This window comes from Pipra filicauda, unplaced genomic scaffold (genome assembly GCF_003945595.2).
Source record: "Pipra filicauda isolate LSUMZ 115617 unplaced genomic scaffold, ASM394559v2 scaffold310_size866816_pilon, whole genome shotgun sequence".
NCBI classification, from domain to species: domain Eukaryota; kingdom Metazoa; phylum Chordata; class Aves; order Passeriformes; family Pipridae; genus Pipra; species Pipra filicauda.
In genome coordinates this window covers 743632-765168 of record NW_024104433.1, presented here as the reverse complement: position 1 = coordinate 765168, position 21537 = coordinate 743632, and the positions used below count along the sequence as shown (strand labels likewise).

Below are 21537 nucleotides of genomic sequence, written 5' to 3'. Positions count from 1 at the left end.
ATTACATTTATATTATGAAGGTGAATGACAAATGCCTCGAATTATTCTGCTGAGTAGGTAAGGACAGAGTGCTGGAGACGTCCCCAGTATGGAAGTGGAATTCAATAAGCAGCTATTTCAGGTATCTCTGACCTCCTATATGGAGATGAAACAAACACTTCACATGCCACCAATAAATATACTGAGTACAACTCAGATTAGTTTAAAAACTTCAAAGAAAAAAAGGTGTTTCCTCTCAGTACATCCTCCCATCCTGCAATACAAGCAGAGGCACTGTGACAGACTTATTGGTTACCCCTAATTGTTATTTTGGGCTTAAATTTTAAATAAATGTTCTGGGTCATATTGAAAATCTGAGTAAACGTAACTTACAGATCCACTGCCCACGAACAACCTACCAAAAATTGGACAGGCACCAGGGGTGCACGTTCATAACTAACTCCAAGCCTATGCTGTGCTGCCCCACATGTAGTCTAATTTTCAACATAACAGCTACAAAGTGTCTTTGGAAAACAAACACCTATTTTTATGACAGAAGAGATTTCGTAATTTACAGCGCAGACCACAGCCAATGTTTGCACATTGCTGCTCTCAAACACAACGGTGCCCTTGGCACCAATTGTTGGGTTTTTTTAAAGCTTATTTTGAAATATTACAGGACTGTTAAGAATGCTCCATACTTGGGCTAATTGAGTGAATTACATAACCCTCTTTATATCACAGGAAAATCCCAAAGAACAAGGGGGAAAAAACCACAAAAGCAAAAATCACCAAGTCTATTTAGGATAGTTGCTACTAGAGTTTTGCATGAAGTCAAGCCAGAGACACTCCAACCATCTTTAGAAATGACAGACATTTGTCATACAGTCAGTGGAACTTCGACAATGTAGTTCTGTGTGCGCACACACAAACATAATAATAATATAATTATATTATAATCATAAATTATAAAACTTACTTCTGTGTATCTGCAGCTTGTTTCCAGCCTCCTTGCAGATCCTGTGAGATATCTCTCCCAATATTGTTTAAGGTGGCAGTCCCTTTATTTACAGAATCTTCTTTTATCCTGGCTGTAGAACAGAGAGGCTCCTCAATTTTCGGATGCTTTGGCTGCACATCCTTTGGAAAAGTATTTGTGTTCCGTAAATCCTTTTCACATCTGTTGGGTTCATCTTGGAAGGTAGAGGATTTAGATTCCACCAAAGAAGATTTTGTTGCAATATTAAATAAGCTTCCAAGGAAATGAAAAAAACCTTCTCGGGGTTGCTTGTCTTTATCTGCTGTTTTGGTTCCAGGAGTCAAACTAGGAAGGCTATTAGCTTTTTTCAGTTCCTCCTGGATTTCAGACTTGCGAAGTTCTTCTGTGGAATGGTTCTTCTCTTCATTTTGACAAGCCTATGATGAATACAAAGAGCACATAAAGAAGATGTTTCCTTTCATTCTTAAATTCCTTAATTTTAATTTGCACCTAGGCATTGTATTCCTTTCAGGAGATCTGTTGTTTAAAGGTTCCTTTTAAGATTAAAGCCCAGTGCTTGCTCTCTTCTCTTGCTGTAGTAAAAAGATCCCTATTCTACAAAAAGCCACAGGACTACACAGGCTCAAAGATTCCCAAAGCAGCTGCTGTGGAAATAAATCCAGAAGGACAGATGGCAACAATTGCTTCAACTGGCAGAAGAAACACGGGGAAGAAGCAAGGAACAATATTCCATACTTCAGACTAAAGCCCTCAAAAAGCACAGCTTCACAAACAAACCTATGTGTGCTTGTGAGATGAGCAGTTTTCAGCCTGCAAACCTAGGCAAGAACACCAGAGCAGAAGACAAACACATCACAGCCCTCAATACTCTGCACTTCCAAAAAACCCCAGGAGAATCAAGAACAGGATTTGGATAAAGCGAACTCAACTCACATCCCAGAGATTAATCCTACCCTTAGCAACCCTAAAATGCCCCCTTTGGCCAGCCTTCCTTCAAAGGCACAGCTCCAATTCCAGATGAATTTGTCGTCTCCCACAGCCCCATAGTCCACCATGCTCAAACTCCCAGCTCTCCATACAGCCAAGGTCCTACACAGCACCAGCCCTGCACCGCGACCTTCTGAACTCCCCGTCAGCTCTGCCCTCAAACTGAAATGAATCAGCACCAAGGCAGAGCTTCACCTCACCCCAGCCACGTGTTCCTTTCTTCCCTCAGCTCAGCTGAACATCTCAGCCCAGAGGCAAGGCAAGCTCTTTTCCTCCCCACTTTATGCCCTTGAATTTCCTTGGTGTCAGCTCCTCTCAGAGACCCAAGGACCACTGTCCAAGCTCCTGTTACTTCTGCCAAGACCATCTGCCCAAAAAGATGATGCAACTTCACCGTAAGGCTTCACAAACACATTTTAATGTAAGCACATTTTCAGCTTCACAATCTGAAAATGCTTCTTCCCTGGACTAAAATTTTCTGGGAAGCACCTGCCCCCCATCTCACCCTTCACAGTGGTTGCCATATACTATTGCTACCTAGTTTATCTTTACAGTACAATCCTTGTAATTTCAATTCCTGATGCAACCCGGTTTATTAAAACAGAATAAAGTTACTCCAGCTTTTCTTGGATGAAATCTATCCTGCTCAACAGGAGTGGGAAAGGAGAACAAGAACAAAAAGTCCTATGCAAATTTTAGCTGTGTCAACAACGGATTTGGATAAGAGTAATTGTTTTAAATTGGGTAACACCTACCCACCCAATCTATGCAGAAAGCTACTATTTTCATTAGGTCACTAATCCCATTTCAACTTGAAGATTTGTTTCTAGTAACCTAAAATAAGCAGGTAGGTTTACTTGTTCATAGTCCTTCTAGGATCACATTATTGATGAAAAAGGTATTTTAATGAACACAGTTTAATCCTGAGGGAACAGCAATTTCTTAAAAACTTTCAAGTTACACTTAGTGATACTGGAGCAGTGATCTTTAAACTGCAAGCAATCCTTTTTCACCTTTTAAGTACAATTGCTTAATATTAAGTGTTCAGATAGATGTGTGTGCTGAAAATGGTTTATGTGAGGATAGAAACTGAATGGCACTAATCTGTCCTTGAGAAATCCACACAACCTCTATTTTCTTCATACAGAAAAGACACTTAAACAACCACCTCAGACTTCTAAGGAAACTTTCAAAAGTGGGCTAAGTCAAACTCTAGTCTTTTTTCATCCCCCCGTGACAAATTCCATCTTCTGAGTGAAGGTGACAACAGTCCAGCTCACAGATGCACCACACTTCTGGCTGCTGTCTTCGATACTAGACAAACTATCAAGTAACATGCAAGCCCGGAGTGAATCTCTTGACAATTAATTTTATCTCACAGGATCTGAGTACTTTGAGCAAGGAAATACAAAACAGAAGCAAGAAAAAAAATTATTTCCAAAATTTGATAAGAAATGAATGATTCACCACGTCAACTTCTAAGTTCTACTGTCACAGTTACTTCTTTCTCTGACACACCTCAGCATCTTCAATACCAGTTTTTGATTCAACTTTAAGTGAGGGAGGGTGTTTCTCCTCTGTTCTGTGATTAAGATCAGTCACACGTATTTGTCTGATTTAAAAGACTATCTCAGAACAGAAAATGCACACAAATCTTATTCTTTTCTCTGCACATATAACCCTTATAAGCTATAAACATTTATATTAAGTATTACAATATCTATGAAGTTAACTAAATGCAGCATTAATTAAAAAAGAAATTATTACATTCAAAACTTGTGAACAGTTTTGTATTATGGGAGGTTTTTTGTTTGTTGTTGTTTTGCTGGTTGGGTTTTTGCCCATTTTTTTAAAACCATCTGTATTCAGGAACTAGTAGCTTGGGGTTTTTTTCCTATTAGGAACTGAGACTTCAAATATAACTAAATCTCTACAAGCGAAATTCTTCTCTGAGCAGCTCTGAGACACAAGACTTGTAAAGACTGTGCTGCTTATTTGTAAGCATAATTTATGCCCTGCTTGAAAAGCTGTTTTGTAGTCTCTGCTTCCAGAAACAGAAATCTATTTAGACTTTCCTTCCTCTTTAATCTTCCTTTCTTTACTTAACTTTTGGTAAATCAAAAGAACAGGAAGTTTTAATATGAAAGGGTCCTTCCATACCTTTAACCATAAATAGCGTCTTGCATAGGAAAAAGTCCCAGAGAACATTTACATTGTGCTTATTTGAAGATATATGTGGATATTAAATCCTAACACAGAAACTATGCAAATCCTGCTTTCTTCTCTTCAATATAATCAATCTTACTCTCCATATATTTTCCCTCCTGCTCCACTTTGCCATAACAGACAGCAAGAGCTATTGGTGTTTTATCATTTGCACACAAAATCCCAATTCAGAGTCTGAGCCACTGTTTAGGCATTACACAAGCAGTACTGCTCCTGCTGCAGATTTTGAAGTTCGTGTTTTAAGATGATGCCATATTCAAATCACTGAGACAAAAGCACATGATCTTACTTACTGTAGAGCCAGTAAGCCTTTAACACAGCAGGAGCCTTCAGGCACAAGTTCCTGGTGAGAACAGCAGTAAGATGGTAATTCCACGAGCCACCATCACAGTAACTTTCACCTCTCTCTGAGCCTGTCTCTGACAGAAGTCCCCAGCAAAGAGGAAAAAAAAAAAGGCAAGGGCATAGGATACATATAAAGTAATCCTTTCCCTGGTATATCCCACCAGTTTTCAACAGTCCTGGCCTTTAGTTGACCTCAACAAAGCACAGTTGATTCCGTGTCACAATTAGGCCTGAGCGGTGTGTTATTCACCACAGTGAAGGAATACCAGTGACAGCTACACTTCATGTCACCAGTTAAAAAAAAAAAAATTAAAAAATCCCCTTACAGTGTCCAAGCAGTTTGAATAGCAAACAACAGCTTCTGGATGGAAACCTACCTGTCAGATCCCCTTTCAGATCCTCCCTGATGCAAGCAAAAAAAGGTTTCCAGCTGTAGTGTTGCCTTTCTGCTCCTTTTGTAACAAACTGTGAACAGATTTCCCCTTGCCTCCCCTTTCCCACTCTCTGTGAGCTTTCCTGCCTGTGACATGCTTCATGAAGCTTTAATTAGCTCTTATTCCTTTAGCAGCTCGTTACTCCAAGTTTCACTGAACGAGCCCTGGGTAACCTGGCCTGACCTCATCACCGAACCTGCTCTAAGCGGGAGGCTGGACTAGATGACATCCCAGGGTCCCTTCAACCTGAATTATCCTATGGACTCATGCCCTCACATGCAACGAGGCTGGTGTGGAGGGGAAGCCTGGCAGAGTGTGAGACAGGATTATGACTTGAATCAGGTGACTGAGGAGGCTGCAGTGATAACTGGAGCTGTGCCCACTGTGCGGTCTCACTTGGCCGGAGCAGCCGCGGCAGAGCAGCCTGGCAGCTGGGACCCAGGAGACAAGCCCACGATGTCATGGCTCAGGCATGACTCTTATCTCAGCTAATTTATTCAGTGGTAGACTAGCTATGTTCTCCAGGCTGTAATCTGCTCCTGCCTGCAGCCTAACTGCACCTACACAGTCAGGCACAGAGCTGGCTCCCAGTGTGAACAACCCCCCGGAGCACAGACAGCGCCACAACAGCACCCTGAGCAGGGATTGCCTTCTTCCCTGGTTTGCCTCACACCAGCTGGGAAGAGCAACCGTCTCTCAGCAGTTGGGTGGCTAAAGTTTAGACTGCCAGAGGTTCTCATTCAGCGAGGGTTACGTCCGTCTGCCAAGAATGAAATCTCTTTTATTGCCCTAACAAGTGAACGAAATGAAAACATTAACAGCATTAAAACACAGATCTCCGTGAACAAAGAATTAGCTTCCAGCCACGACTGCCAGACATTTCAGATCTCCCTGCCCATGAATGAATGCTCATTACAAAGCAGAAACTGCAGACAGACGCGTGGAGACCTCTCCCAGACCGCCCGTCCTGCTGCACTGGGAGCTGCTGATGGAGAACAATCTGCATGTGGCACGGATACACTCGAGCACTTCAACCACCTCATCCCACCTGCAGCTGTGAGAGAAGATGACCTGCCACCAGAATTTTAGGACTGTCACTGATTCACCCCCAGGGACTTTCAACAAGCCGTTAAACCCCAGTATCCTGATTTACTCATCTGAGAAACAGTTACAGCACTATTCCTGGATTTCTGTTTGCTAGCTTTGTAGAAATCATTTGAGAGTTTCAGATTAAAGTGTTGGATGCACAAAGGAGCACATTTAGGCATTGCTACCTCTAGTTCTGGAAAATTAATCGTGTTCCCAGCCTTAGCTTTGACCTTTCAACACAACTAAGGCAGCTGCATTTCATTTAACAATTATGAGTATCTCATTCAATTTGAACAGTGATATAGTACATTTTGAATGCTAAGCAAAATCCACAGTGAAATAGCTGGCAGGCTAGTTCATCCCCACAGTGAGTATGTGCATGTATTCCAGCTGATTTCCTTTCTCAGTGAGGCTAAAGCATCTCTGGTGTAATCTCTCACCTGTTTGCAGTGAGTGGGACATGCTGAGGTGCATTAAATCCACGTGTGAAATAAGCTTTTGTTTTTTCAAATACCGTGAGGAAAATCACTCTCAACCAACAGGAGGCTATACATCTGGAAACCTAATGAAACAGTACTAGATATAGTGAGACAGAGATTGTGAACAAGGCTTGTCTAAGGAAACCAGCATAGCACTAAGAAAAATTCAAGTAAAAGTACTTATCAGACAATGAAATACATGACCAGCAGAAACCCCCTAAAAGTCCAGTGTTACTTGTGTTCATGAGACAAATGGATTTAAAAAACACATAGTCTAAGTGAGGTTTTCCTACTTAAGCCAGTAATTAAAAGTGGCGAGGGAAATAACGCAAGGGAGGGCCATCACTGTAAAAAACTGATTAGTCTTAACTAGCTTTTAACTAATCAGAGAAATCAAAAAACACCACAGATTAACAAAGACAGGCTTGGGGGAAGTTTAAGGTGAGCTCAGTATCTCTACAAATAACCAATTAATCTCTGAATATTTTGGCTTTTTAATGCTGTTTTCATTCCACATCCTCCTTTTTCTCTGCTTGCTTTGACATGAAAAAAAATCAGGTCATGACAACCCCGGAAGACAAGAGTAACTAGAAAACTAATGAAATCATGGCATCTTCATAATCAAGACTAAAAGTTAAACAACAGGAAGGGACTTTTAGTTAAACTGTATCAGGTTTGCATTTTAAAAAATAAACCTATTTAAAGTCAATGACTATTTAACATTTGGAAAGACAACTGCCTGTGTTGGAAGTTCAGCACTGGGACTTTAAAAATTTGTTTATCCATTTAAATTCTTGAAAAACCAAGGAGTCATTAATATATATTTAATTTGTCAGATGAAGAAAGAAAAGATAAAACAAACATTCTCTGAAACTCTAGTGTTCTCCTAAAATCTGAGGAAGTATCCAGAGTCACCTTTCATAACAAAAGAACAACCGACAAGGTGCAAGGGTGAACACTTCAAAGGAGACAGTACAGATAGACATGGAGGTACAATTTGAAATAAAGTTTCTGCTAGGTCACCTTTACAGGGAATTGTAAACTTGATGAAAGTCTCTAGAATGACAAAATCAACTTAATAATTAAAAAAATTCTCTTCACACCATTTGCAGAGTTAATTCAAAAATTCTCCCTTCTGAATTTTCTCCTGGAATTATTGTAAAGCTCTGATTAAAGATTAAAAATCGGTACTCACTTCTCAGTATGCACCCACCACTTATTACTTCAAGGTCTAGTATGGAGCCAAAGAGAAAAGAATTTAATTGTCTGCCTTATTACTGTTCTTTTCTCTAAAGTCTTTCAGTACTACACATCCATTGCCTTTTAGTGAAAATATTTTCACACACGTGAAATAATTTTTATTCTCTTTTACTTGACAATTCCTCCAAGTTTGAAAAAAAATTTTCAAATAAAGGTGAAATTCACCTTTTTGATGCAGAAGATGTACAAAAGCAGACAATGCACTGGGAATGGGATGACAGAGTGGGATTTCCACCTGTACTTATATTCTATTGGCAGGCTGTAGCATCTGGCATCACACTTCTGCTTCTCATCTGTCTCCTTGCTGGGCTTCTGAGCCAAAAAAAGCAAGGTTTAAAAGCTCTGGGTTTTTTTTTTCTTCACCCATCCTGAAACAAAGTTCCCTGCTCAAGATCCCTCCTCTGAAGAACTAAAGTAGCAGAGAAGGAAGCAACGTTTCAGGATCATCCTTTCCAAAAATCTTCAGTATGACAATGGAATTCATCAGGACTTTAGAGAGGATGATCCTGAAATACATTCCACAATGCATACATCTCTTAACACCATCAATTTAACAATGTGTCCTGGGAAACCAGGGCACTAACCTATAAAATTCCATTTCAACAAAATTCTACATCATTGCTGAAGAGAAAAAGACCCATTTTTAGGTTCCACAAGAGAAATCTTGTTTATACAAATTCCAAACCCATTTCTGTTTTGTCTTTCATTTGTTGCTATGGGCAGCAACTGCAACAGTTTTTAAAAGTGACTCAGGTTTTTCAAAAATTCATAGTTGGCAGTAGGAATCCATCTCCCTTGACTCTCAAAAGACAAAGAATCCCTCTCTCTGATTTCTAATTACTAGGTCTAAGACAGGTATTCAGCAGGAATTCACACACAGGCTGAGTAGACATTACTTAGATAACATACATATGAAATGAAGTCAATGTAAAATAAAACCATGACAATATAAAAAAGCCCCATGCTATATAGAAAAGCACATCATTAACTAAGACACTAGGTTTAATTTTGATTAAAATAAAAATAAAACTTAAAATTGTGGTCAGAAAGAGGGACATTCAGTAAGAACAGCTACCTATATTCAGCAAGTTAATGGGATTTTTAAAAAAACTTCTGTGAATGCACACACTGGATGAAAAAATTATGTTGCAGAGAATTACAGTACAAATTAGGCTGAAAGGAATGTGGCTGAGGAGGTCATGCAGTCTATGCTCCTGCTCAAAGCAGCTCCAGTTAGAGCAGGGCTTCATCCAGCTGTGCTTTGTGTAGTTCCAAGAATAAAGATTTTGCAACTTACTTGGGCAACCTGTTCTGATATCAAAACAAACAAACAAACAAACAAAACAAAAAGCAAACAAAGCAAGCAAGAAAAAAATTCTCACAGGTGACTGGAATTTCCCATGTTCCAACTTGCACCCGTTGCCTCTTGTCCTATTTGCTGCAACTCCAAAAAGATCCTGGCTCCATCTTATCACATAATTGCAGTCCTTGCCATCAAAATTTAATACCATGTCTACTGTTTAAATACAGCCATTTATGTTCCCTTGAACTGAAATTCATGTGAGAAAGCAGGGCTACACAATAATCTCTTCTCCACGTTCACAGCACACAGCAGTACTTGGCAGGGGACAATTTAATTTGTAGCACAGAAGCTCTAGATGGCATGTTAAGAGAAAGACTTTTTAATTATAAGCTTTATGAAATTGGTAGAACAGTTGTCTGTTGAGGCTGCAGAGATCTTAAGAGATCTCTGTCCCTGGAGGTCTTTGAGAACAAGTCAGACAAACTTCTATCAGGTATGACAGAGATACAGAGATCTCACCTTGGGCCAGAGGAGCAGACTAGATAATCTTTGTTGTACTTTCTGCCCCTGAGTTTTCTAAGAAGGTTGAGACTGTCTGTGGTTAATTCAGGTGACAAGCACCCAGGCTGGAGCCTGTGGGCCAAATTATAAAATATTTAATGCTACTGAAATACCACAATGATACATTTGGTACATCATATTTAATGCAACTGAAATACTAAATGATACATTTGGTACATCATATTTGTACTTCCTTTTTTTCAAACTTTTGGGTTTGCCTGACAAAGCTCACATAGTGGTTCCCGTGCTGAGATGCTTAGAAATTCCTTCCTAATCAGTTATGGGAGAATGTGCTACATTTAGTACAAATAGGAAACAGGTCAGACTTGTGGAACAAGCACATCCAAGAAGAGTTTTGGGTGATTTCTTCAGAACTGTATCATCTTGACATTCTCCAGCACGTGGCTCACTGCAGTATCTGTGCTAGTTTATTTAACAGCTGCTCCACACAATCCAAGTAATACTTACATCCCAGCTGGAAATCTTTCTTTTAAGGGCATTACCAAAAGCCTGTGAAAGCAAAAGCACACTTTTGCAGGAAGCACTGTTGCAATATTCCCTTTGAAAACAAAGTCCCTGTAGCACTAAAAGTGAGGTTAATGATACACTAATATGTACTGGACACAATGTAAGGCAGATACTTAGTACACTAAACATGAAGTTCAAGAACAGTTTACATCCACACAGCCATCTGTTCAACAATCACATCCCTCAAATGGAGCCTTTACTCAGAAAGGACACTGTTTATTTACCGCTCTTATTCAAAGAAACAGAAGCAAAACAAAATCTGTAAATAAATAGTGGGAGGGGGTGCAATGAATTAACAGACTTGGCAAATATATTTCAGTAATATTTTCTTGAAAGTGATCAAGTGATGACTGTTTAAAGTCCCCTTGGCACAGAGAAATTAGAATTCGCATCTTCAAAAAGTATTAAAATATCTTTTCCTCCCTCTATGAGGTAAATATTTAATTGTAGGGAAAAAATAACAGGGGTAAAGTACAGAACTGGTGTCTAAAGTGCTCAGAAGAGTCAATGAGCTACCTGCCATAGCTCAGCACATTTCCCAGCTCCACTCACCCAGTCAGTTATAATTCAGACGTTCAACCTTTGCTCCTAAATCAGAGACTCACAGTTCTCCCACTGTTTTGCCCCTGGCCTCCAGCTGAGACCAATGAATATACAAAATCACTGCATATATACAAAGTCCATCAGAAATGTGATGGCTCATTAACTTGGTGACAGTTAACACAGGCACAACATGGTTTCACTTTTAGTCACCATCCACCTGAAAGGACTGGGCAGAAGAACTGTTCAGAAACGTGGGCACATGTGGAAACCTGCCCAAAGCCCATCCAGGCAGGCATATGGATTTAGACATTCTTCACAAAGTACACTTCCCATAATTCCCACTATTTTTCTTTTAGCCCATAGTAACCTTGATGATTCAATAAAAAAAACCTGGAATGTCTTTTCATACCAGAGATTATACCTTTCATAGAATCACAGAGTCATTTAGGTTGGAAACGATCTTTAAGATCATCTCAGCACTGCCAAGACCACAAATAAGACAGTCTCAGTTCTCTCCAACTGCATTCTTGTGATCTTTGCAGAAGACAGCTTATTTTGGCCAATGTCAGGCAATAGACCATGTGGTGTTACCAAAATGCAAGTGTGTGTTGGAGAGAGAAGGGGGAGGAAAAACCAGAAAAATATTTTCTTTAAAAAATGGGGGGTGGAGGGATAGAAAATAAATACTTTCTCCACCTTCTCTAAGTTTTTACTATCTAGATGTAATTTCAGTGCACACAAATTATAGTTCAAAAAGTACTCATTACTATGCATATGAAGCTATTCAAGTGTATCACAAGGTTTTTGATCGGCTCAAGAAAGAGGGAACTAAGTTAGACAGGAAGCTCTTAGTACAGCTCAATAGTCAGCACATTCTAGTAATATGAAAACCACACGTTCTTCCTAAAGCTTATACAAACACCAGGTATTATTTCAGAGAGAATGTAATGTACAGTGTAACATTTAAGACTTTAAAACGTGGATCAAAGACTATAAAATTAAATAAAAAAGCTATGGCAAGACGAAGAGAAGAGATCAGATACTTGGAACAAAACTTTAGAGCACTAATATTGGCACCAACTTTTAGTACAATATTACAAAAGCAGAAGCTCTTAGTACAAAACTTTACTGCAAGGAATTTCGATTCAGCAGGAAAAATTCTGAATTTGGGACTTTTTAAATTAAAAAAAAAAAAAAAAAAAAAAAAGAAGATTTAGTTTCTGGCAAGAAAGAAACACTCTTAGGTAACTTAAACCTGCTATGCCCGCTTTGCTCCTCCTACGCATCCTGCTTGTTCCTGAAGACCTAGCCCTGTTCATACTTCCTTTTAAGCAATTCCTGGTGCAGAAGTCCTGTGCATGCATGCTAAATGTTTCCCCTTCCTCAGTCCAAACCTTCCTCAAAAGGAAAATCTGTTTTAGAATTTTGCACTGATCCAGCACAGAAAAATGGGATTTTTTTTGAAACGCCAAAATTTTTCTTCTATTATAGTAGAATCTCCTCTGGTTTATCGTAATCTATCACTTCAAGGCACAAACCCAATAATCTGTGATTTATGGGAATTCAGTGGCACTTCCAGGAGCTCTGAACTGACAGAGCTGGCTTGAATCCACGGGGCTTCTGAACAAACATCCCCACATTGTTTCTCGCCTTGATGTAGACAAACCACAGCCAACATGAAATCATTCTCGAGCTAATGACCCTGTTGGGGTCTTTGTAAAGGCAACTGCAATGTCTCTTCACCTTCAGGGAAGCCCAAACAAAGACACTGAGGATGCAGGAACACAGGGACTGTAGGTCACTTCCTTCTCCCGACACCATCAGTGCTCAATAAATGCAACACAGGATAGAAATCTTAGATCCAGTGTGGTAAGAATCCTACTGCACCCCCAAATAAATCTGGCCCCTTCTGGAGAAGCAGTCACCATATTATCTGGGTTAAACTAAAACAGCTTAGAAAAGGAACAAACAAAAAAAAAAATCAAGCAAAACTGCTTAATGAATGGCTCACTCACATGGCTCTGTGCCGGCAGGACGCGACAGCAGTGAAGGCAGCTGTTCTCACCAGCACCTGTCCTGTACATCATTAGCCATGGTATTTGACTAAACCTAAACACAACTTTCTAGCTGTGTCAGGTGACACAGGAGGAAGCCCTGATCACAGTAGAGCATGTCCTTTTTCTTCAGTACAATGCTTACAGGACAAGACAAGCATGATTAACACGGGTAACCGGCGAAGAACAGCCGACGTACATACAAATTCCAGCAGACCTTCAGGCAAGTAAGGACTTGCTGGTTAGATATTCATAAATTATATAGAAATGGTGCTTTAGAGGAATGCCTGAAAGCGTAGTTTGATAAAAAACACCAGCTTTCTCCTTTGCTGGCTAACTGCATATGGAATTAACGCCGAAGTCCCAGCTCTTTCATGTAAGTAAATACGTGAATTTTATTTTAAAAACCTGAGGCACAAGCAGTTTTTCTGTCTCCTGCACGTATAGTAGAACCCTGGCATAATGGACCCTAACCCAGAAGATGGAAATATGGAATATGGAAAGTCAGGTGCTAACTCACAGTGCAGGAATACATCCAACATTGGAACTCTAACAAGTAGTCAAAAGCAGAGGTGGCAGGTTTTACCTCAAATAAATATGAGTCAATAAAAATCATACCTTCAAAAGTGCAGGCAGAGTTGTGCTTTCCTTTTGGTTGCTCTTTAAATTTATGGCTTCACTCCCTTTGTTTTCAGAACTGAAAAACAAAAATATTTTGCAACACTGAGTACTTGCATTATTCATGTCCAACCAAGAGCCAACGCGGTATCGTTCAATTTAAACACTAAAGAGTGTTAAAGGGACAGAAGAACATATTTTCCAAACTGTAGCACATACTCTGCACATATTGTAACTCAAAAAGCCATGCCCCAAAAATCTGAAGACAGAACCAAAATGCCCATTTCACCTCATACAGAGGTTTTCAAACTCAAGCATTCAGAAATGGCACACAGCATTTTGACTCTTCCACCTGAAAAGGGAACAAAATTTATTTTCTGTTTTGTTTGTATGTTATTTTGTATTATTTTCTGCAGGAAAAACGATACTGTAGTTGATCAATCATCTACTACAGCAGGATTCATTGCCACAGGACTATCTGGCACACCTGGCAGCTGGAAGGTCCGCCCCATTCTGAGGACTGTGAGCAAGTGGAATGTACTCATGGCAGATGGAATCATCACAAATCACAGCCACCACATTTAACTGAACATGCCTAATGGGGCTTTGCCAGTAAATGCAGAAGAAATCTTAGAAAGGGGACAAGAGGCATGTTGTTATTACCAAGGAAACACCTACTGTTCCATTTTAAAAGTCAGAAACCCAAAGTCACATATGTCCTTATTGCCAATTCATCTTGGTCAACATTTTCCTCAGAGCTCATCTTTGGAATGAAGGGAACCATCTCCTACATCAATCCCAATTCTTAAAACAATCCTTAAACACAATCCAGCAGAGAACACTTGAATCAAAACCTTTAAGCTACATGCAATTTAGAAGCAAAAATGTATCAAGGAAAACACTAGATTACGTTAACGACACATATCAGTTCCTGCATTGTCATAACATGAAGAAAATAACTTTGTACCAACATATCACGTGACAGAGTATTCCAATTAATATGTAATCACTTTAAGAACATTTCTTCATCAATCTCAGGAATTTATTAATTGCTACCGACAAATGCATGAGCCCTTATTTCTGAAAGACGCCTAAATAAAAATAAACCCCAACTATTTGCATTTTGGTGAAATTCTGTCAGGATCTGGAGAACAAATTTAGAAGCATGGGTTCTCCTACTGCTACTGACTGTAAACCACAGGTAAGTGTATCTCAGTAAGACTTCCAAAAAGAAAGGTTTTTCTTCCTATTGAGGATTAGGCATCTGCATTCAATATACATTGATACACACACAACATACAAAAGCCAGTATGACTAAATATTAGTTTCCTTCTCAGCTGCTCAGAGACAGGACTCCCTGAACAAAAATGAGAACAGAACTCTCATGCAATTATGTTTTTCAAGATATTTCACATCTTTTCAGATAAATCTAAAGAAAAGCTTCTTCCTCCCTTTCATAGATCCTCTTCAAGTTGAAAACCATGTACTTTCACACCACCTTAGGTAATCTTTCATAATGCATTCATAAACACAAAGATGCTTTTTCAGGGAGACCATCAGACAGAAAGTCTTGGCTGTTCTTTGCTTCCCCTTGAAGACAGAGCAGATGAATTAATATTCTAACCTATTAATTTCTTCTGCTGTTAATGTGTTTCATGAAGGAGATGTCACAATCACTCTGGGCAATCTGGCACACTAATAATAAAAGCGTTTCTCTGTACATAACCTATATTCTCCCTCCTAGTTTTTGTTTTGTTGGCTTGAAAAAATAAAAATTAAAAAATCAGCTACCTCTCCTCCACTCACTCAAAAAACCCAACCACAAAACCAAAAAAAACAAGCCACCCTTCTCAGATCTACATAACTTTTCCTGATGCTGATACACTTGACATGAACAGGAATTCCCTGCATTTAAAAGCAGAAAAATTATGTAGATCTCCACCAGACATTCTTCCTGACTTCATGATATCACTCTTTATGAAACTGGTCTGCAGACCACAAATGAGACCCTTGTTCTTGTTAAGTATTACCAGCACAGATTACTAGTGTCCCATTCTTTCATCACCTTGTTTTGCTCATATTCTTCCCTGTACATCATGTTTTTTTCCCCAAAAACCTTTTTTTTTTTTGTTTTCCTACTTCTTGTTTATATTTTAAATACATGGCTGTATTACTTTCTTCTTGTTAGCCAGGCTTGGACAGATTGCTATGAAATTCCATAGCATACATACCAAAACTGGAAGAATGCAATTCAGCAGATAAGCATCTTAAAACCAACAAGTAGGGGGAAAAAAAAAAAAAGAAGTATCAAAACTTTATTTTCCAACATAAAATAACCCTAAACCTGGAAGCAATTCCCCACACCCTTTCATGGTTTATATTCTAGTGTTTCCACATTCCTTAACCTTTTGCTTTAGGGTGTACTTCCTCAACATGCTGACTTTGTCAGCAGAACCAGCTTTAGAAATTTCCACTCCTTCCTCCTCAACCTCAGTTATCTCTTTGCATCCTTAACTCAGCCAAGAAGGGCTCTCAGTAGGGTCACGGTTTTGGATAAAATCAAGGGAGAAGCAGAAGTTTCCATCAGGAAAAATCCAGCCTGTGATCCAGTTTACAGTGCAACACAAATGAAAGGGCAATGAATGACACTCCAGAGGCAGGAACAAGCAAGCAGGGAGCACTGCAGCTCACTTCACCTCTGAGGAGACCTTTTGTGAACCTCTTCTACCCTTAGCCAGGGCCCAGCTTCAAAAGGATCTCTGACAGAAACCAAATGACTCATGCTGGATGAATGAAGTTTACAGCACAAATCTTGCTTTGCTGAACACAGGCCTCTTGGATTGTTTAGGATAAAGTTGTTTTTGTTTGGTTTTTTTTTCCCCAAAGAGTCAAGATTACCTTCTACAGCCTAAACACCACAGACACAGGAGCTGGTGACACACTCAGTCCTCGAGACTGAGGAACAGCCTGGCTGGCTACTGTTCATTTGGCTCACGTGATGCAACTTATCACTTTCCACTCAAACAATTTTTATGGCTTTCCCCCTTGTCATCATTGCGCCAATCACTAATCACAAGTTTTGGAACACTGCACACTATTTTCCCCACAAATTCTCTGCAGAGAAAAATAAAACAGTACAGTTCGTAGGCCCACACACAAACCTACATTCCCTGTTCAAAAAAACCCAAACAACAAACACGAAACATGTGAGACTAATGTAATTATGCCACACATATTCACATATTTGTACACATTCCAATGCAAACCCACGTTGCTCACCGGTGACCACACACTGGTGGAATCTGCTGTCCTGAGAGATATGGATCACACAAGGAGTAACATTAGGCCCCTGAACTTAAGGAAAGCTACCTTCCAGCTCTTCAGTGAGACAGTCAATAGGATCCCCTGGGGACTGCCCTCTGGGACAAGGGAGCGGATCAGAGTTGGCACGTCTTTAAGGAAGTCTTCCCTAGAGCACAAGAGCCAGAAATCCCCAGGAGCAAGGAATCAGAGCAAGAATCAGAGCTGGAAGGCTGAGTAAGGACCTGCTGGTCAGATTGAAGGGAAAGAAGGAAATGCAGAGGCAGTGGAAACAAGGACAGGTCACCTGGGAAGAGTAAAGAGATGAAGTCCAGTTGTGGTGAGGTGAGGAAGGCAAAGGCAAAGTTGGAACTGAACCTGGCAAGGGACATAAAGAACAACAAGAAGGGTTTTCACAGGTATGTTAACCAGAAAAGGGAGGTCAAAGGTATATCCCCCGATAAACAATGCTGAAAAACAATGGATGAGGAGAACTTTTTTCTTCAATCTTCAACGGCAACGTCTCTTCCCACACCTCTCAAGTCAAGGGACAGCAGGATGGGAACTGGGGGAGCAAAATCCCTCCCACTGTAAATAAAGATCAGGTTCATGGTCACCTGAGGAACCTGAATGTACATAAGTCCATGGGACTCAATCAGATGCAACTCAGAGTCCTGAGGGAATTGGCTGATGGAGCTGCCAAGGCACACTCTTATAGTCCCAAGTGACTGGAAAAAGGGAAACACTGTACCCAGCTTTATAAAGGGTAGAAAGGAGGGCCCTGGGAACTACCGACCCACCAGCCTCACCTCTGGGCCTGGGAAGATGGAGCAGATCCTCCCAGAAACTGTGCTAAGGTACATGGAGGACAGGGAGGTGATTCAGCCAGCACAGCTTCACCAAGGGCAAGTCCTGCCTGGCCATCCCAGTGGCCTTCTGTGATGGAGTGACTGCATCAGCGGACAAGGGAAAGGCTACAGATGTCATTTACCTGGGCTTCTGCAAAGCCTTTGACATGGTCCACTACAACATCTTTCCCCTCAAATTGGGGAGAGATGGATTCAATAGGTGGGCTGTTAGATGGATGAGAAAGTGGTGGGACAGACACATCCAGAGGTCAACAGCTCAGATCCCCACGGACATCAGTGACGGGTGGTGTCCCTGAGGGGTCCACACCAGTGTTAGTTAATCTCTTCATTAATGATACAGATGAGGGGACCAAGTGCAGTCTCAGTAAATTTGCAGATGACACCAAGCTGAGTGGCGCTGTTGCCACACCTGAAGGACAGGATGATATCCAGAGGGACCTGGACAAGCTGGAGAAGTGGGCCCATGGGAACCTCATGGGGTTTAACAAGACCAAGTGCAAGGTGCTGCACCTGGGTTGGGGCAACCCCCCGGTATCAACAGAGGCTGGGGAATGAAGGCATTGAGCCCCATCCCTGGAAGTGTCCAAGGCTGGATGGGGCTCTGGGCAACCTGGTCTAGTGAAAGGTGTCCCTGCCCATGGCAGGGGGATTGGAATAGATGATCTTTAAGGTCCATTTCAACTCAAGCCTATGATACAATTCTATATTCAGAGATGAGTGAACACAGTTATTAAGATATGACATTCACAATTAAAAGTAATTGTCGGGAAATATGTAAGACATTTTGTATTTTTGCTAAAAATTATCCATTCTTTATTTTTTTTATAAACCCATGCTACCCTATCAATACTAGCTAGATGTTATATTTCCAGAGACTGTATTCTAAGGGGCTGGTTTTTGTTTGGTTGGGTTTTTTTCTACAGAACAATCTCCACAACTAAATATTGTTACGAAGACTGAACTGGTAGCTGTATGATATCCCACCACCAAATTCTTATGCCTTTGCTAAGACCTGAAAACAACAGACTGGCTCCCTGTGAACTAGGAATTCCACCCCCCATTTGGACTACATCTGTATTTTTAAAGTTTTCCTCCACAGTTTCATCCTTGCTTTAAGCCTTTCCAGCCTTTTGGAAATGCTTTACCAAGAATGCTATCTCCAGTTCAGCACATCTAACTTTAGGTTTGTGCTTAAGCCTGGCTTTGCCTGATCAGGCAGACACCTCTCAGAGGGCATTTCACACTGGCCAAATTAGGAAGATGAATGAGCCTTCAACTCTGTGCTTCATAAGCTACTGCTGTTACATTATATGCCCAGCAATAGGTCTCCATTAGCCCAAGTTTTGAATCTATTTTGTACTTGCTTTTAAAGAGCAAAGTATGACCCCAAGAAGACAGAAAACACCTCTGCCACACCATCTTGCTTCCATGGACTTAATTATACAGGCAGTCATTTACAAATTGTCACCACCAGTTGCTTACATATTTAGACAGATAGTACTCTCATTTTATAGATTAAAAGGTGAAAAAAAGGCATGGGAATATTAAATAACACTCAGAGTAAAGACACTGTCACAATTGAGACTAGAAATCAAGCCTCTCAACTCCCAGATGAGTAATCTACTGCCCTTCTGTTGCTATTTCTGCCAGACATTCCCTTTTCCCTTATGTATTAGTGCATCCAATAGGGATGGGTTAATCTTAAGTGAAGGTTTAGAGGAAGGTTAGAGGGATTTCTTCTCCTCAGCTGTCTGGCTGCTCTTTCTACTGCCTTGCCTGCATGCCTAACCTGATTAGCATCACTCTTATTCTCTAAATAATCAAGATTAAACTTAAGTTACAAAAGATATATTCTGAACAAACCTTTCTTTGTGTCATTTTTTTATTGCTTTTTGTTCCTCTGCGGCTGAAAATCTGTTTTGACCTTTCTGTAATACTTGGACAGGTGGTGTCTGAATCAGAAGCAGGTTTGTGGGCCAAGTTTTTAATCATTATGCTTTGGAAGGCGAGGTTAAGAGATTCTTACAGGGGAGACTAGTTCACATTCTGCATTGTTGCTCACACACACAGAGATTACCTGAGGGATTATAGTCAAGAAAAAAAAAAATAATGGGGCAAATTTAAGCACACAGTTTGCAAGATCTTTTCCAATTGGCTCTAAAAACAGACCTAGACAATTACAAACAATCACATCTTCAAAAGGCCCTCACAGCACCTCCATATGGTGCAAGAACTCTGTTTCCTCCATCCTCATCCTTCATAACAATCCCTCAGAACTTGCAAATTAAAAGCCCATCCCCTTCTTCCTTTATTAATCCACCCCACCCACATTATGCACGCAGGCAGACTGTCAATGTGTTGTGGCAGATAAAGAAAACAACCTACAGGAAACACACAAGTGTAATAAAGCACAAACACACAAGTTTTTACGAGACTGACCAGACGCAGGGTTCTCCAAACTGAAAGTAACTGCTGTGACATTTTAGGTTCCTTTTAGGAGGAGAAGGTACAGGCTGCCCGTTGCTGTTTGAGAAGGGGGAAATTAATGGGCACTCCCTTAAGGAAACAGGGTCAGCTGGCTAAAGCTTAGCTCGGCAGCACTATGGGACAGCACTTTTGGCTGTTGATCCTCCCTCCTTCCCCCCCAGCTTTGCAGTAAAGTCTCTTCCAATGCAGCAGCTCCAGCATTTACTTCTCCTGCAGTCCAGCTGTGACCAGACAGGTGAGTGCTCCAGCATTTTTCCACTTCTCTTTCCCTCTCTTCAGGAGCAGATGACTCCCCGAGTAGACGAACCCTCTTTGTTACCACATCTGGATGGCTGCCATTATTTGTTTTTAACTGTTCTTCTCTTCAGATTAACTTAGAAACCTTTTAATGTGGTGACTCGCAGTGCTAAGGGAGTAAGCAGTGCCTAACCTGAGAGATGCTCCAGGGTGGCTTTGGTGACATAATGCCAACAAACTAAGCCTGACCTCTACATATAGCTGTCTATCCAGGTTTCACGACCTCACTTGTGACATCTTCTTCCCAATACTTTTCAACAGTTTTCTTGAAGATTTTTTTTTTGGATTGCTGATAAAATTCACTCTCCGCTGGAGTCTTCACTGTCCTTTTTAGGTTTGCTTTCTAGCTATTTTCTTTATTTCAGCATTTTGGGGTGTAATGCCAGTCCCTAATACCTGCCTTTTCTCTCTTTTGGAGGGAAACAAACCTAACAGCCCTCTCTGGAAAGTACCTCATTTGGTTTTGATGTCATGACTTCTTTCTAATTTTACTTAGTGACAACAGTTACACGTTCACTGCTGACCTTCCAGAAGGATATTTCAATGGAGAAATAGAGATTGCTAAACAGGATCTCATTATCTAGTACTTTAAAATCCATCTATGCAAGAGTCTGCCTGAAGAATGTAAATGAGTGGAAAACAACAAGTCTAATAATACTATCAAATATAGATGGGCAAGACCCCCACGAAGTTTCAGCACATTACAGGGATTCTCAAACACATCCACAGGCCAGAAATAGTTATTAAATTTTGATTATACAACTGCAAAGAGCCATAGGTTGGTTAGTATTGGTTTCTTCTCTATCCCAGCTTCTAGGTGGTAATTAAAAAGATGATTGCTAAAAATTCAGACCTTTTAAGTAACATTTTATATCCCAGTTACCCTACTTGCCATACTGACCCTTATAATTACTGAAGCTGGCCTCCAGCATAATCTGGATGATGAAATTTCACCAAGGGAGACCTGTTTAAGCCTTTAATACATGACAAAAATACATGAGCTTTGGTTAAAAAACAATAAACAATGGAAAATCTACCACATTTCTAAATAAGACTTTTCCACGCAAACTACTACTAAATTCACTATTTTTTAGGCTTACTATTTTGATTTGTCAAGCCTCCTCTCTCAGTTATAGGATCAATTTACATCTCTGTGGGACAGCTTATAAAGGTCTCAG

The 21537-nt window shown here is 40.4% G+C and overlaps 1 protein-coding gene across 1 annotated transcript in view; it reads right to left on the bottom strand.

The window, feature by feature from the left end:
- LOC113988884 (very large A-kinase anchor protein) overlaps window positions 1–21537 on the bottom strand; it is an 85015-nt gene that overhangs the window by 54435 nt on the left and 9043 nt on the right. Inside the window, exons 3-4 of the mRNA XM_027722873.2 lie at window positions 13407–13485; window positions 959–1395 (exon numbers count right to left, since the gene is read on the bottom strand). Coding sequence (XP_027578674.2) covers window positions 959–1395; window positions 13407–13485 — 516 coding nt within the window. The remainder of the gene's footprint in view (window positions 1–958; window positions 1396–13406; window positions 13486–21537) is intronic.